Genomic DNA, 14962 nt, shown 5'->3' with positions numbered 1-14962 from the left:
GAAAGCATAAAAGTGACTGGAATCCTTTTAAATTTATCAGGGTTGTTTCATGGCTCAGGATTTGATTTATCTTGGTAAATGTTTCACATGTACTTGAATGTATAAAATCTGCTGTTGAGTATTTTATAAATGTCAAAAGGTCACATAGGTTGATAATGTCCAAGTCTTCTAGATCCTTATTGATTTTCTTCCTACTTGTTCTACCAATTATTGGGTGAATGATGTTGAAATCTTATAATAATTGTGGATTTAGTTATGTCTCTCTTTCTAACAGCTTTATTGAGATATAATTTCACATGCTATACAGTTCATCGATTTAAAGTGTATAGCTCAATGTTTTTTAGTATAGTTGTGAGTACAGGGTTGTACAGCCATCACCACGATGTAATTTTAGATTTAGTTCCTGCCTCTCCCCCCAAAAAAGAAACCCCATATCCATTACCAGTCATTCCCCATTCTCCTCTATTGCCACCACCCCAGCTCTAAATAACCACTAATCTTCTTTCTGTCTCTGTGGATTTGCTTATTCTGGACATTTCATATAAATGTAATCATACATTTGGGGTCTTTTATGATTGGCTCCTTAACCTAGTATTTTGAAGATTCATCCATGTTGTAACAGGTAGCATCAGAACTTCATTCCTTTTTATTGCTAAATAAGATTGTACAGATATGCTACATTTTATTTGTCCATTCATCAGTTGGTGGGCTTTCGGATTATTTTCACTTTCTGGCTATTATGAATAATGCTTCTGTGAACATTGGGGTACACAAGTTCTTGTATGTTTTCTTTTTCTTGGGTATAAAGAGTGGAATTGCTGGGTCATATCATAACTCTGTGTTTAACTTTTTGAGGAATACCAAATTGATTTCCAGAGCAGCTGCTCTATTTTACATTCCCCCTAAGAAGGTATGACAGTTCTAATTTCTCCACAGCCTTGCCAACATTGGTTGGTTTTTCTAATTGAAGCCATTCTAGTGGGTTCACTGTGGTTTTGATTTGCATTTCTCTAATAACAAATGATATTGAGCATCTTTTCATGTCCTTATTGGCCATCTTCTTTGGAGAGATGTCTATTCAGATTCTTTCTTCACTTTTTCAGTTGAGTTATTTTTCTTTTTATTACTGAGTTGTAATTCTTTATATATTATATGTATTCTGGAGACAAGTACTATATTGTATAATTTGCAAATATGTTCTCTCATTCTGTACATTTTCTTGTTTCTTTACAGTACCATTTACAGCACAAAGGTTTTTAATTTTGATGTTGTCCAATTTATTTTTTTTCTTTTGTCATTTGTGTTTTTGGTGTCATAACTAAGAAACCATTACCAAACCCCCAAGGTCATGAAGATTTGCACCCATATTTTCTTCTAAGAGTTTTAGAATACTTTCTCACTTTCTGAAACAACCATTTCACATCTTTTTCCCTCTCTGTAAGCCTTTATCCTTTGTGCCATCCGAGCTGATGGCCTTGGCTACTTTTTGTTGAGAAAATAGAAGCATTCAGAAGGAAATGCCGCCTTCTTCAACCTTCAGATCTGTGAATGGGTCTGTCCTTCCTCATCCTCTTTCTTCTCTGTGTTACTCTGTGTTACAAGGGTCACCCCTTTCACCTGGCCCGGGGTCTCCACCTCTCCCTTCTGGACTTTGCTGCTTCTGCCCCATCTTCAGTCTCTGTCTTCATATCAGCATGCCTCAAAACAGTCTTCTTCAGGTCACCAACTATTAATGTCTCCATATTGCCAAGTCCAGGGTCACTTTTTTTCACACTCACCCTCAGCAGAATGAGCCAGTTTTCTACCTCCTCCTCCTCCTCCTCCGAGCAGTCCTCTCTCTGTGTGATTCCACACTCTCCTGGTTAGCCCATCTCCCTGTACATCTCTCTCGGTTTCCTTTTACTCAGCTGCTGGATGGCAGAGTGCCTCAAAATTCTCTTTGAGTACTGGGTAACCTCATCCTTTTCCATCACTTTTAAATATTATTTGTATGCCAGTGACTTCCAAACATTTATCTCAAGCTCAGACTTGTCCTGTGTGCTCCACACTGGTGGATCTAACCATCTTCTGTAACAATGGATGTCTCTAGGCATCCCAAAGTTAACACAATCTACACTCCGTTCTTCCTCATCTCAGTACTTTGATACCACATATGTCATTTTGCTCAGGCCCCGAACCTAGGTGTCATCTATGCTTCTCGACACCTCCCACATCCAGTTAATCACTAAGTTCTGCCTATTCTACTTCCAAAATATAGCTCAGGTCTGCCGATTCCTCTCCATCCTGACTGTCCCCATCCTAATCTGAATGACCATCGTCCCTCACTGTAACCTCCATGTTAGCCTCCTATGAGCGTCTCCCTGCCTGCACTCTTGCCCCATCCCAGTCTATTTTCTGTACAGCAGTAAAAGTATTCTTTTTTAAAAAATAATACATCATGTCACTCCCCTGCTTGACATTCTTCAGTGACTCCCCATTGCACCTGAGGTGAAATTCAAGCTCCTTACCTCATTGCTCTGTGGAAGTGATCCAGCCCTACCCAGTGTCTCCCACCTTATCTCGTGCCACTGTCCCCTGCACTCACTGCATACCATCCCCACTGGCCTTCTGAACTTTCCTAAGTAATGCCAATCTCTCCCCCTCCCCGCCCCCAAAAGTTATTGTATGTGTGTCCCCTAGCCTAGAGCACTTTTCCCTGGGCATTTTATGTGGCCAGCTCCTTCTCATCCTTCACATCTCACCTTTCATACCAACTTCTCAGAGAGGCTTCTCCTGCCCACCTACCTATCTAAAGTAGTGTACGTGTGCACACAAATCATTCTTACCACAGCCCAAAGAGTTTACATTTTTAAGGGCCTGTGATACAAATAACTCTTATTTTATTATTTATTACCTTTCTTCCCCACTGGAAGGTAAGTAAGGATCTTGTTTGCCTCATTCATAGTTGTGTTGTATTCCCAGTCTAGCACTTCCCTGGCACATGACAGGCACTTAATAAAACTTATGAAGGAAGAGAAAGGTGAGAAAGGAAGGAAAGAGAACGCACTTAAAAATAAGGAATTTCCTGGTTTAATAAATACAGTCATGCATTGCTTAACAGTGGGGATACGTTCTGAGAAATGTGTCCTTAGCCGATTTTGTTATGTGAACTGAACACCATCGAGTGTACTTACATAAACCTAGATGATGTAGCCTACTACACATCTATGCTATATGGTACAGCCTACTGCTCCTAGGCTACAAACCTGTACAGCATGTTGCTGAACTCAATACTATAGGCTACTGTAACACAGTAGTAAGTATCTGTGTATCTAAACATAAAAAAAGGTACAGTAAAAATACGGAAATATAATCATAGGGGACCACCGTCATATATGAATCTTTGTTGACCAAAATGTGGTTATGCAGTGCATAACTGAGGTAGCAGGAACAGATGAACGCAAGTAGAAGAGTACAAACAAAAAGAAAGTTTCATGGAAGCAAACCATTGCACCTTCTTGATGGTGTCCTGGTTATGAAATGAACACTAAAACTAGTGTAAGTCTAGTGGCTTCACATTTTAAACTTTTGGCAGCTGCTTCATTTCTCAATTCTTCCTCATATTTTTCCATCCTCTTAACTCTTTCCCAAGGGATCAGAGAGGAAAAAGTTTCCAAAGACCATGCCAGTTTCCTTTCTTTGGTGTTCTGTATTCAGAATCCTTAGTCTCCTGTACTCGATAGAGTCATTCATGTGCAAAGACTTGGCTAATTTGAGGGGGATTATCAGGAAACAAATAGAAGTTGTAGTTTTGCTGTGTTTTGCTCATTGGTCTGGCCCGTGTTCAAGCTCTCAACAACAGATACAAAAAGCCTGCTACAAGTGGTAAGTGCTCTGAAGAAAAACGAAGCCAGATAAGGGGATGGAGAGTGGTGATGACAGGAGGGGACATTGGATAGGGTGGGCAGTCCTCATAGCCCCGAACCAAGACCTGAACAAAGGAAAGGAGCAAGCCATGGCAGGTTGTGGGGGAAGAGCGTTCCGGAGGTTTGATGTGTTGAACCAGCTTTTCCAAGCTGTCCCTCTGTTGTCCCCCTTTCAGTCAGTGCCCCACCCCCGCTTTCTAGCCCAGACCATAATTCTACCATTTGTTTTGAGTCTGAGCCCAGGGCCTTCTATACTGTTGTGCAGATTGGATTGGATTGGATACATCTAGGGAGCAGCATTCACACGTATTATCATTGTAGAGTTAAATATTTCTTACAACAGTTTTCCAGCAGATGGCAGTGATGTTCATGAGGCCAGGGTGACTTCTAGTCTGCACAAAGGTAGAATTTCTAATTGCCATTTAGGTGCCTGTCTTGCATCAAGGTCCTCTTCTCTCTGGGCCCCAGCCTTGTCCTCTAAGCTTTTCTTTCTTTTTCTCTCTCTGTCTCTTTCAAATATTTTGAATACATAGAAGAATTGCAAGCATAATACAAAAAACTCCCATGTAATCTTCCCTGTAGTTCAGCAGTTGTTAATATTTGGCCACATATGCTTTATCACTCCCTCCCTGTCTGGGTAGATACATGTTTTTTCCTGAACCATTTGAGAGTTGGTTGCAAACATTCTGCCTCTTTACCTCTACTTAGGAGTGTGTTTCCTTTGAACAAAAACGTTTTTGTTGGTTTATTTTACATAATCAATAAAAATTGTTAAGGAACTTTAACAAAAAACTAGTTAGCTATTTTACCCCCTTATCCAGAGTCCAGTCTAGGGTCACAATTTGCCTTTATGCATTGTTATGTCTCCTCACTCTCCCTTTAATCTGAGAATTAAGTTCTTCAGCCTTTCTTTGTCTTTCACACCACTGATATTTTTGAAGAGTACAGGCTGTTTTTTGTAGAATATTTCTCAATCTAGGTTTGTCTGGTGTTTTGTCATTAGATTCAGGTTATATTATCTGGGCAGGAATGCCACAGAAGTGATGTTGTGTCCTCAGTGCATTACCTCCAGAGGCATATGGTATCGGTTTGTTCCACTGCTGGTGATGTTGGCTGTCCAAGCATTCTGTGTTGAAACTGTTCCTGTAGCCATAGGAACTCTGACATGTATATACTTGGACTCTGACTGTAGGAATTCTGCTTGGTATTCACTCTCCTAAGTAGGCAGCATTCGGTTCAATCTCAGCTGAATCAGGTGGGCCTGCGCTGCCCCCAGCTCTTTCTCTCAGCATCTCTATCTGGGACTCCAGCTTCCCATGAGGAGTCATAACGCTTCTTCTTTCTCCTACTAAGTCACATCCCTTAGCCAGAATCTCTCTGAACCAGTGATTATTTTTTCTATACAATCAGCATAGTTTTAGTGTTTTCTTGGTTTCAAGTTAAGTTCCTTTGGCTCTAGCGAGGTTAGGCTTCAGGAAAGTGGTTTCAGAGGAGAATTTTATAGCTGAATATAGGGTAGAACTAGGTGCCATCAGGTCAACTTGAGTCAGATTCAGGTTCATTTTATCCCAAACCACAGTCTTCTGGGTTAACCTTATTTGGATTATAGTTAAAATTTGAGTATTTACTATGTGTCATTTACAATGCTAAGCATTCTCTGTGTGTTAGCTTTTTATATTCCAAAAAAACTCTAGGAAGTAGATGCCATTTTCTTGGTTTTCCAGAGGAGGAAATAGAGGCTTGGAAAGGTTAAAGTAATATGTTTAGCAATTACCAGGACTCAAACTCATGTCTCTCCAACTTCAAAACTCTTGTTCTTTGTAAGTAAAGAGTGGCGGGGAGGGTAGTCCCAATTGGGCTGTTAGTGTTTCAGTCTTCACAGATTGAAATGCAAAAAGTAGTATCATTGCTAGATTGGAGGTGCTTGCCAGCCCCTGTCATTAGGAGTTTGGGAGGTATCTTTAAGTAGAAGAACTTAGATTTTCCCGGTATGGATGTGCCCAACCATAAGACCCAGTTGCCTGGGATGGTCCTGGTTTATACCTGTTTTGTTTCCTGGCATAATTATTAATAGCGCCCCACTCAACTTTTAAAAGTATTGTGGTTTGGACAATTAATATGGTCCCCTATCCATAATCTCTCCTGAGTTCTTTTCAGATTAACGTAGAGACTGGTGTTTCATTGTAACTAGCACTAACAGAGGTTGGTCTGTTTTTACTTACCTCTTTCTTTGCCCCCTGCCCCCAAATTGGGGGCATTTCAAGTTAGCTTTGGTTTTATAGTCTGTTGGCCTAACTAGTTTCTCGGCGTGGTTTGCTTAATTTTGTCAACAGTTAGCAAGATTTTGCCATATTTGCTTTATCATTTTTTCTGCCAAATCATTTAAGATAAATGACACTGTAGCCAAATGTACTTCTGTAGCCGAAATAAGCTCATAAATTTATATAAACATATCCTGAAACCTAATCAATATAGCAGAGGAACCTTTTGTAGCATGAATCATCACCCCTGACAATTTGGTTTTCATTTATAAGATTCTCTTAGAGCTTTTAGAGTTAGGCATGGTGGAGTGCACCTGTAGTTCTGGCTACTCAGGAGACTGAGGTAGAATTACTTGAGCCTAGGAGTTTGAGGCCAGCCTGGGCAATGTAGCAAGATCCCATCTGTTAAAAGAAAAGATTCTCTTAATGTGGGATGTTACCTGTATTTGTGTGCTAGTGTGATGCTCCACAGGTCTGCAAGACATAGCCAGAGAGCAGTCCTGGCCTTGTGGCTTGTGGATGTTCTTATACCTTATATTTCCTTTTCTTTTGACAGTGCACGATCTGATTTTCTGGCGAGATGTGAAGAAGACTGGACTTGTCTTTGGCACCACACTGATCATGCTGCTTTCCCTGGCAGCTTTCAGTGTCATCAGTGTGGTTTCTTACCTCATCCTGGCTCTTCTTTCGGTCACTATCAGCTTCAGGGTCTACAAGTCTGTCATCCAGGCTGTTCAGAAGTCAGAAGAAGGCCATCCATTCAAGTGAGTTGAAGTTTCACAAGCAGCATTCTACATTTTAGTGGAGAGGTTCACTGAGGCTGGTCAGGTCTGCAAATCAAGAATTATCAAGCCTAATGCAGCTGGTTGGTGGCATGAACCATCAGATAGAGACCTTGAGATCACCTTAGGAAGCGTCCAAATTAGGAGCCAAGAACTTTTTGACAAGCTAGAGGCTCACATTTCAAGACAAAAGAAGACACTAAATTCCTGAGCAGGGTAGGGAAAGCGAGCACCGAGAACAGCACTCGGTTAGATGGGGTCCCGAGTACGTGTTCAAGCCTCCATATATAGTTCAGTCTTCTTCTTTTTTTTTTTCTTTCCTTTTTTTTTTTTTTTTTTTTGAGACAGGGTCTCACTCTGTTGCCTGGGCTAGTGCCATGGCATCAGCCTAGCTCACAGCAACCTCCAACTCCTGGGCTCAAGTGATCCTCCTGCCTAAGCCTCCTGAGTAGCTGGGACCACAGGCACACACCAACATGGCCGGCTAATTTTTTCCATTTTTAGTAGAGACAGAGTCTCCCTCTTGCTCAGGCTGGTCTTGAACTCCTGAGCTCAAGCTATCCTCGCACCTCGGCCTCCCAGTGTGCTAGGATTACAGGTGTGAGCCACCTCGCCCAGCCTAGAGTTCAGTCTTGAAATGACCTTAAAAGCGTGGTGTGAAGGCTGTCCTCTTGGTAATATCAGAACTTAGTGTGTTGACTCTTGGTTTTATTACTGATTTCCTTCTTAATACCACAAGCAAGTCAGTGGGTCATATATTTTTAGGATCCAATTTCTAGCTTTTCTGATTTTGCTGTAACTTTAATAAATATTAATATTTTCTTCACACTTTCTCTGAAATTCTTAGCCCATAAATTGTTTTTACTGTAACATTAGCAAGTAGTTTTTGAAAGCTCTTTTCTCGTAGAGAAAGAGACTCCATTGTGACTTCTCAGGACTATGACAGCACAGGTTTCTCTCTGTAGCTCTGCCCCTTGCATGTTCTGTTGGTGAAAATAGAAGGAATGACTTAAATTATATGTGGCATTTTAAAAATTTTACTGCAAATATGTTTTAACAAATGAATAGTTGTTGAATGAATGAGTGAATAAATTTGCTGTTTTGCCCCAACCTCACATATCTTAACGAGTTGGTTCCCCTCTCTTGCTTGACACTGTTGTAGATTTATAAAATGTGTTTTACAAAATTGTACTAATTACAACATCTAACTTTTATATTTGATAGTAAATATTGTCTTAAGTAGGAAGAAAAGATGTCTGTTACTCTTCTGTTTTCCCCACAAAACCATAGGCTCCTTAAGGCAAAAGTGGTCTTATGTTTCCTGACATCCTGGCACCCACCAGAAAAATAGGTCATGGAGCTGGGCTTGGTGGCACATGCCTATAATCCCAGCTACTCAGGAGTCTGAGGAAGGAGGATCACTTGAGGTCAGGAGTTTGAGGCTACAGCGAACTGTAATCATGCCTGTGAATAACCATTACACTCCAGCCTGGGCAACATAGTGAGACCTTATCTCTAAAAAAAAAAAATTAAAGGATCATAATTATAATATAAAGGTATGACAAATAGAAAGCCATTTATAATAAAGTAACATGTATTTCAGTCACTGTTTCATTACTTGGACCTGACTACACCAAAAAACATAATGAAGTAGTCAGATACTTGGACTATCTGTATAATCACCAGTAGAAATACGGTTTTCTAAAATGGCTTAAAAAAAAAAAAAAGGTAAAGTTTTAGCATAAACAAAATACAGTTCTAGAAAATTCAGGATATGTTAGAACTGTGGAAAAATACCTTGTTTTTATATGTCCTGGGCTCTTAATTATAAATAGGTTCGCCTTCATGAATATCCAGTGAGGCAATAAAAGTTATGCAGAACACAGGAGAATTCTTTATTGTGCATGACTGTCCCACACTTTGTAGACATCCGGCATCTTTGCCTCTGCCTGCTAAATGACAGTGGTGTCCCCCCTCACCCTGTGACAGTAAAAATTGCTCGTACTGATTTCTAAAATGCACCCTGGGAGCCAGTGTCACACTCCAAAGAACTGCTGTGCTAACAGAAGATCTTTTCCTTCTATGTCAAATATGTGACTGCTGTTTCTTCTTCTGAAGAGCCTACCTGGATGTAGACATTACTCTGTCCTCGGAAGCTTTCCATAATTACGTGAATGCTGCCATGGTGCACATCAACAGGGCCCTGAAACTCATCATTCGTCTTTTTCTGGTGGAAGATCTCGTTGACTCCTTGAAGGTTGGTAGCTTCTGCAGCTTTTGGGGGTGAGGCTGAGAAAAACCAGGGATTGGGTTATAATTTAGAGGAAAAACAGTATATGGGTTTTTATCAGACAAAATGAACATATGTTTGTCCCAGTCAATCTATAAAAATGGGGCTGGGCATGATGGCTCAGACCTGTAATCCCAGCACTCTGCGAGGCTGAGGCGGGAGGATCACTTGAGGCCAGGAGTTCAAGACCAGCCTGAACAAGAGCGAGACCCTGTCTCTACTAAAAATAGAAAAATTAGCTGGGTGTGGTGGTGCCCCTATCGTCCCAGCTACTCGGGAAGCTGAGGCAGGAGGATCACTTGAGCCCCCAGGAGTTGGAGGTTGCAGTGAGCTATAATCACACCGCTGCACTCGAGAGAGCAAGACTCTGCCTCAACAATGTCTTACCCCTGGTAGGGAACCAACATCGGGTCAGTGGTAATATAATTGGCAGCAGTATGCAGGTAGTCTGTCTTTGGATGTAAAAGAGCTACAGAATTCTCTCATGTGCTCTGAAATGTATAGCACAAGTGAGGAAACCTTCATTTTGAAATTATCTATGCCAGACATCACTCAATTTGTGCAGACTTAGTTAGCTGTAGGAGAATAGCATCAATTATCCTGACTTTTGCCTTACTGTTATTTCTGCTTCACCTTCTGATGTTGGCCTCCACAGCTGGCTGTCTTCATGTGGCTCATGACCTATGTTGGTGCCGTTTTTAATGGAATCACCCTTCTGATTCTTGGTAAGATGACAGGGAAAATGTCTCCGTGCTCTTTGAAGTTATTTGCAAGAATAAGAGTGAAGAGTCTGCCCAGCATAGTCCCACTCATTCTGCAAGGTCCAACCTGTAACATCCATAGAAACCCTGAAGTAGATACTGGAGGAACCTGTGTTTATGGTCGCAGGTTTATTAATGGTTCCTGTTATAAAGAGGTATCAAAACAGCTGGAAGTAAAGGAGAGTTGTCTAGGTTTGGTTTAAATATGGGGATCTTATTTATAGAAACTATTTTTGTAATTTGGAAATTGCTATTTGCGGTACAAAGAAGGTAGCCTGTGTACCTGGAGAGGGGTTTTGTTAGCTCTCTTTATCTAAGTATCCTTAATTGGGAGCTCTAGCCAGGATTTCTCATTTTGAAGAAGATCTGTTTTCCACATATTTCATGAGGAAAAATGTAGGAATTACTTTGTGTCTTGAGACTTTGGTGCCATCTCACATTTACGCTCGCCGTGTCCCACGATTCTGTCTTACAGCCGAACTGCTCGTTTTCAGCGTCCCAATTGTCTATGAGAAGTACAAGGTAAGCATTTGTCTGTTCTGAATCAAATGTACCAGTTGATGTATGCCTAGTTTTAGTTCGTTTTTGAGACTTTGAAAGTTCAGAGTAGTCTTTTAATAACCAATCTAATTTTGTGAGTCAAGTGCCCGTAAGAAACTGGTAACAGTGATTTCCTCCAAGGAGAGAAACTAGAATTCAGGACGGAGATGAGTCAGAAGGAGGCTTACTTTTTTCATACCTTTTGTGTCTTTTGAGTTTTTATCATGTGTATGCATTATCTATTCAAAAATAATGAGTTGGGAAAATGCTTAAATGAATAAAAGCTGTCTAAAAAGAAATTTAAATTGGTTATTAAGGAAATCCACTGGTGTGAGCAGATGTTTGCACTGTGGGGTGATGCGTACCAGGCACACTGGGTGCTGTGAGGGTATTCTTTGTGGATTGTCGTCTATCAGCAGACTTTCTGGATTTTTGGTATTAAATGAATTAGTCTGACCCAGGGGCATAACATTTATGACTACAGAATACAGACTAGACAGTTTCCAGTATTGAGAAAACACTGTACTCCAATATCTCTAAAGGAAATGCCTGCCAAGTAAGACTGACTTCTGCAAAGATGCATGATCTGTTCTTTAACAGAGTGTGGGACATTTATAGCATAATTTGAAGTCTAAAACCAGAAGTTTTCAAAACTTTTAAAAACTTACTGCACCATGGGCATTGTTTTCATTTTCTAGACTAGTCCAGTAATTTTTTTTAAAAAAATGGTTAAGCTAGACAAAGGAACAATACCTTCAGGAAAATTGTTAATCTTTGTGTTACCACAACTGAGCCTACTTTCCTTCATTAAAGACCCAGATTGATCACTATGTTGGCATTGCCCGGGATCAGACCAAGTCAATTGTTGAAAAGTAAGTACATTTAGGGACCACATTTCATCATGACATGTGCTTTTTTTCCCCCAATTATCTTTAATCCCCTGCATAAAATGCTGATGCCAAAGAAAGTAATTTTCACCCGGATAAAAACCTTGGTTAAGGCCAGGTGCAGTGGCTCAGGCTTATAATCCCAGCACTTTGGGAGGCTGAGGTGGGAGGATTACTTGAGGGCCAGGAGTTTGAGACCAGCCTGGGCAACATAGCAAGATCCTCTCTCTACAGAAAAATAAATAAAATAAGAGGAAACTATGACTATAAATATCCAAATAGGTCTGGCTTGATGCCAGGGTCTTCACCTGGTTTTTTTGCTTTTTTTAGATATACTTTAGTCCTAAAACCAGGTGGACAGCTAGCAGAAATATGTATATGGTTGTTGTTTACTCCTGATTGGTGAAAGATGGTCGTAGCTCAGCTTCAGACCTGATGTCTTGATTGCCAGTGTTAGCTGACGTGGTCATTTGCTGTGAGATGTGACACTGTGGAGGGTAGCCTTGACAGTCACTTAGGGGAATGAACAACCATAGTGATGGGTAGCCTTAATGATTTCAGAACACCTTTGCCACAATAAAGAGCAGCTTTAATGTCCTGTGAAGGACTAGAAACTGTTGCTAGCTTCTGTGGTCATGAGAACCAGGAACTGATGACCCATGTCCTTTTAACATGTTTCCTTGACACTTCTGATTCCTTTTGTGACACTAGTGGGTGATCTGGCATTCCTTTATCTGTACCTCTTAGAGCCAGAGAAATGGGCTCTTGCATTACAGGTTCCTAGAGCATAGTCAGCAAGCATCATGCCCAGATACCCTCATCCTTTTCTGGAACCCCCAGTGAAGGGCACAAGAGGTTTTGGCAGTGAAAGATGGCAGGCATGGGGGTGGGGGTTGGGGTGGGGGTCCTTGTGGATCCTGCAGGCTCATCCCAGGCTAGACTTGGCCCCTGCTTCTTTTTATCCATCCCTGTGAAAATGGGAGAATGTTTTCACCTTGCTAAAGCAATGTCTTCTGTTAAATAGCATCACTGTTAAAATCAAAACCTTGAGAAAATGCTTATGTTTTCATATTCATTTTTTTTCCTTTCCTCAATAGGATCCAAGCAAAACTCCCTGGAATCGCCAAAAAAAAGGCAGAATAAGCATCTGGAAACCAGAAATGCAACAGTTACTAAAACATCATTTAATAGTTATAATGTTGTTACTTGTACTATGAAGGAATATGCTCAGTGTCAGCTTGAGCCTGCATTCCAAGCTTTCTTTTTTAATTTGGTGTTTTCTCCCCTCCTTTCCCTTAACCCTCAGTATCAAGCACAAGAATTGTTGGACTTAAAAAGAGAACTTAGAACCCAAAATAATAAAGAAAGAATCAAATTCATAGGATAAGTCAATACCTTAATGGTGGTGGAGCTTTTACCTGTAGCTTGGAAAGGGAAAGATTGGAGGTCAAAGAGAAAATAAAAGATAGAACACCATCTCTTAGGTCCTTCTATCGAACTTTCAGGACTAGTCTTACTCAGTTTCCCATTGTAGTTTTGCCCTTGTTTTTAAGTTAAAAAATAATGATTAACTTAATGAAGAAATTATTTGGGGACAGGAGTGTTTTTCCTTCCTTGGGTTTTTTGCAGCCCTTGGATCCCATCTTCCTGCCCCACCATGTGAGCAGCTACTCCTAATATTCCTCTTCTTCATTTAATGATATAACTTTCAACTCTGTGAATAACTTAGAGGTGACAGTGGTAATTCCTGATTCCCAGAATGCCATCTGATTACAAAAGAATTGAAACAGAAAGTAGGGTCAAAGAGGGAGTTACAGGAGCACTGAGGTGCCCTAACTCCACCTGGGGAAGGACAGCTCCACCATTTGGGAAGGCGGTTTCTGTGTCTGTTCTCTTGGACACCAGTTCTGAGGCTTAGTTTGAGAACTCATTCCCAAATGTGCTTTCCTCCCTCTCCTCTATCCACCGCACCTCAAGTTTAATAAATATGGTCGTACTTTTCTTATTATGAAATAAATGTCTGTAACTGCTGTACACTGCTGTAAACTTGTTAGAGAAAAAAATAATCTGCATGTGGGCTCCTCAGTTATTGAGTTACTGTAATCCTATCTCAGTCTGTGGGGGGGGGCATTTTCAAGAGATAAAGTACAGAAACATAAAAAGCCTTATGTTGATCTTTTCCCTACAGCTTCGTTTTTCACATTCTGCATCTTTAACCTGTGTTCATCATTTTAGCCTAAGGACCAAAGCCAGCCTGGCTTGAGAGATTGTGTGTGTCTGTGGTTAAAAGACCACAAATTAGTGTAGGGAAGTATATTTTGTGGTTCTTTTGGAGTTTTAACTGCTTTGAGGCTAGCTTATGGGTGTGTGTTGTTTTGAAGTTTTTTTCGTTTACAATCCCATAAAATGTCCTACAAGACCTCTGGCATGGTCCAGCATGCTCCTTTGGAGAGTGTTTTCCAAGAAGTTTTAGGTGAGGGTGACCAGGTAGGCGAGATTGTGTTGATGGGCTCTGTGTACAATTAAAAGGCAGGAGAACAACTCACACTGACATCAGGTGGAGGGCAGTTGGGAAGTTTTGATTCCCATTTGAGGTTAAGTTTCTTCCTCCCCTTCAACATGAAAATGTAGCAGACTTGAAAGAAAAGTCATTTGTGAGCTCATTCAGGTGTAACTGGGTCATGATCATCCAGAGGGACATGCACTGGTGAGTTTAAAGTAAGGGCCCAAAGCACTGCAGCTGTAGAAAGTAGTGGGAGGAACTTGGCTTTCCACTTTTTTTTTTTTTAATTTACTTAGGCATTTGGATGGGTAAAAGGTACCCTTGCCTTACTCTATCTTATTTTCTTAGCCCTCTTTCCTTTTGAATATTTTTTAGCTGATTTGATGTTGTAGTAGGAAATGCATTCTCCAGTGTCATCCTTTGCTCTCCCAGGAAGTCAATGCACTGATCGTCTTTTTGGGCTTCCCCTCCAAAGGACCTCTTTCTGCACTGGAAGCCTCCACATCTAGCTCTTCTTTTGTTGCTGCTGTGTTTCAGTAATTGAAGAGATCTTTGTGCCACGCAGGCAGTTTTTTTTGTTTTGTTTTTTAAGAAAAACCTATAGATGAAACAGTTACTAATGAAACTGTGTGCGTGTCTGTGCGTGCAACATAAAATACAGTAGCACCTAAGGAGCTTGAATCTTGGTTCCTGTAAAACTGCAAGTCGATGTGGTATTAATAAAAAAAAAAAAGAACACGACAACTGTGGTGTCATTCTGCTAACTTTATTCTTTATACACAGTTTGGGTAAAGTAAGATCCAAACAAGGCTTCCACTCCCCCCATCCTCACTTCACTTTTGGGGGCTTTAAAAAGCAACTAATAGTTGATACTGGTAGGGATTCCCAAGATTGTGGAATTTCTATAGTAGAGCACAGCTGTGCATTTGATTTCTGAAAGAAAATGAGACGCTCTAAGAGGTGACCTTAGGAGAAAGATGAGGAGTGGAAGGGGCCAGAGGAGTCTGTTGTCCCAGTTTACACCAGCCTGGGA

General features: G+C 40.8%; 1 protein-coding gene across 1 annotated transcript in view; it reads left to right on the top strand.

Annotated features, from left to right (window-relative positions):
• Positions 1-13511, top strand: part of RTN3 (reticulon 3) — a 51089-nt gene extending 37578 nt beyond the window's left edge. The window contains exons 3-8 of the mRNA XM_045557073.1: positions 6723-6930; positions 9067-9205; positions 9894-9963; positions 10475-10521; positions 11353-11411; positions 12524-13511. Coding sequence (XP_045413029.1) covers positions 6723-6930; positions 9067-9205; positions 9894-9963; positions 10475-10521; positions 11353-11411; positions 12524-12569 — 569 coding nt within the window. The 3' untranslated portion in view covers positions 12570-13511. The remainder of the gene's footprint in view (positions 1-6722; positions 6931-9066; positions 9206-9893; positions 9964-10474; positions 10522-11352; positions 11412-12523) is intronic.
• Positions 13512-14962: the final 1451 nt, after the last annotated feature.

This window comes from Lemur catta, chromosome 7 (assembly GCF_020740605.2).
Source record: "Lemur catta isolate mLemCat1 chromosome 7, mLemCat1.pri, whole genome shotgun sequence".
Lineage (NCBI taxonomy): Eukaryota > Metazoa > Chordata > Mammalia > Primates > Lemuridae > Lemur > Lemur catta.
Note: the sequence above shows the minus strand (reverse complement) of the source record. Positions and strands in the feature narration are given on the sequence as shown.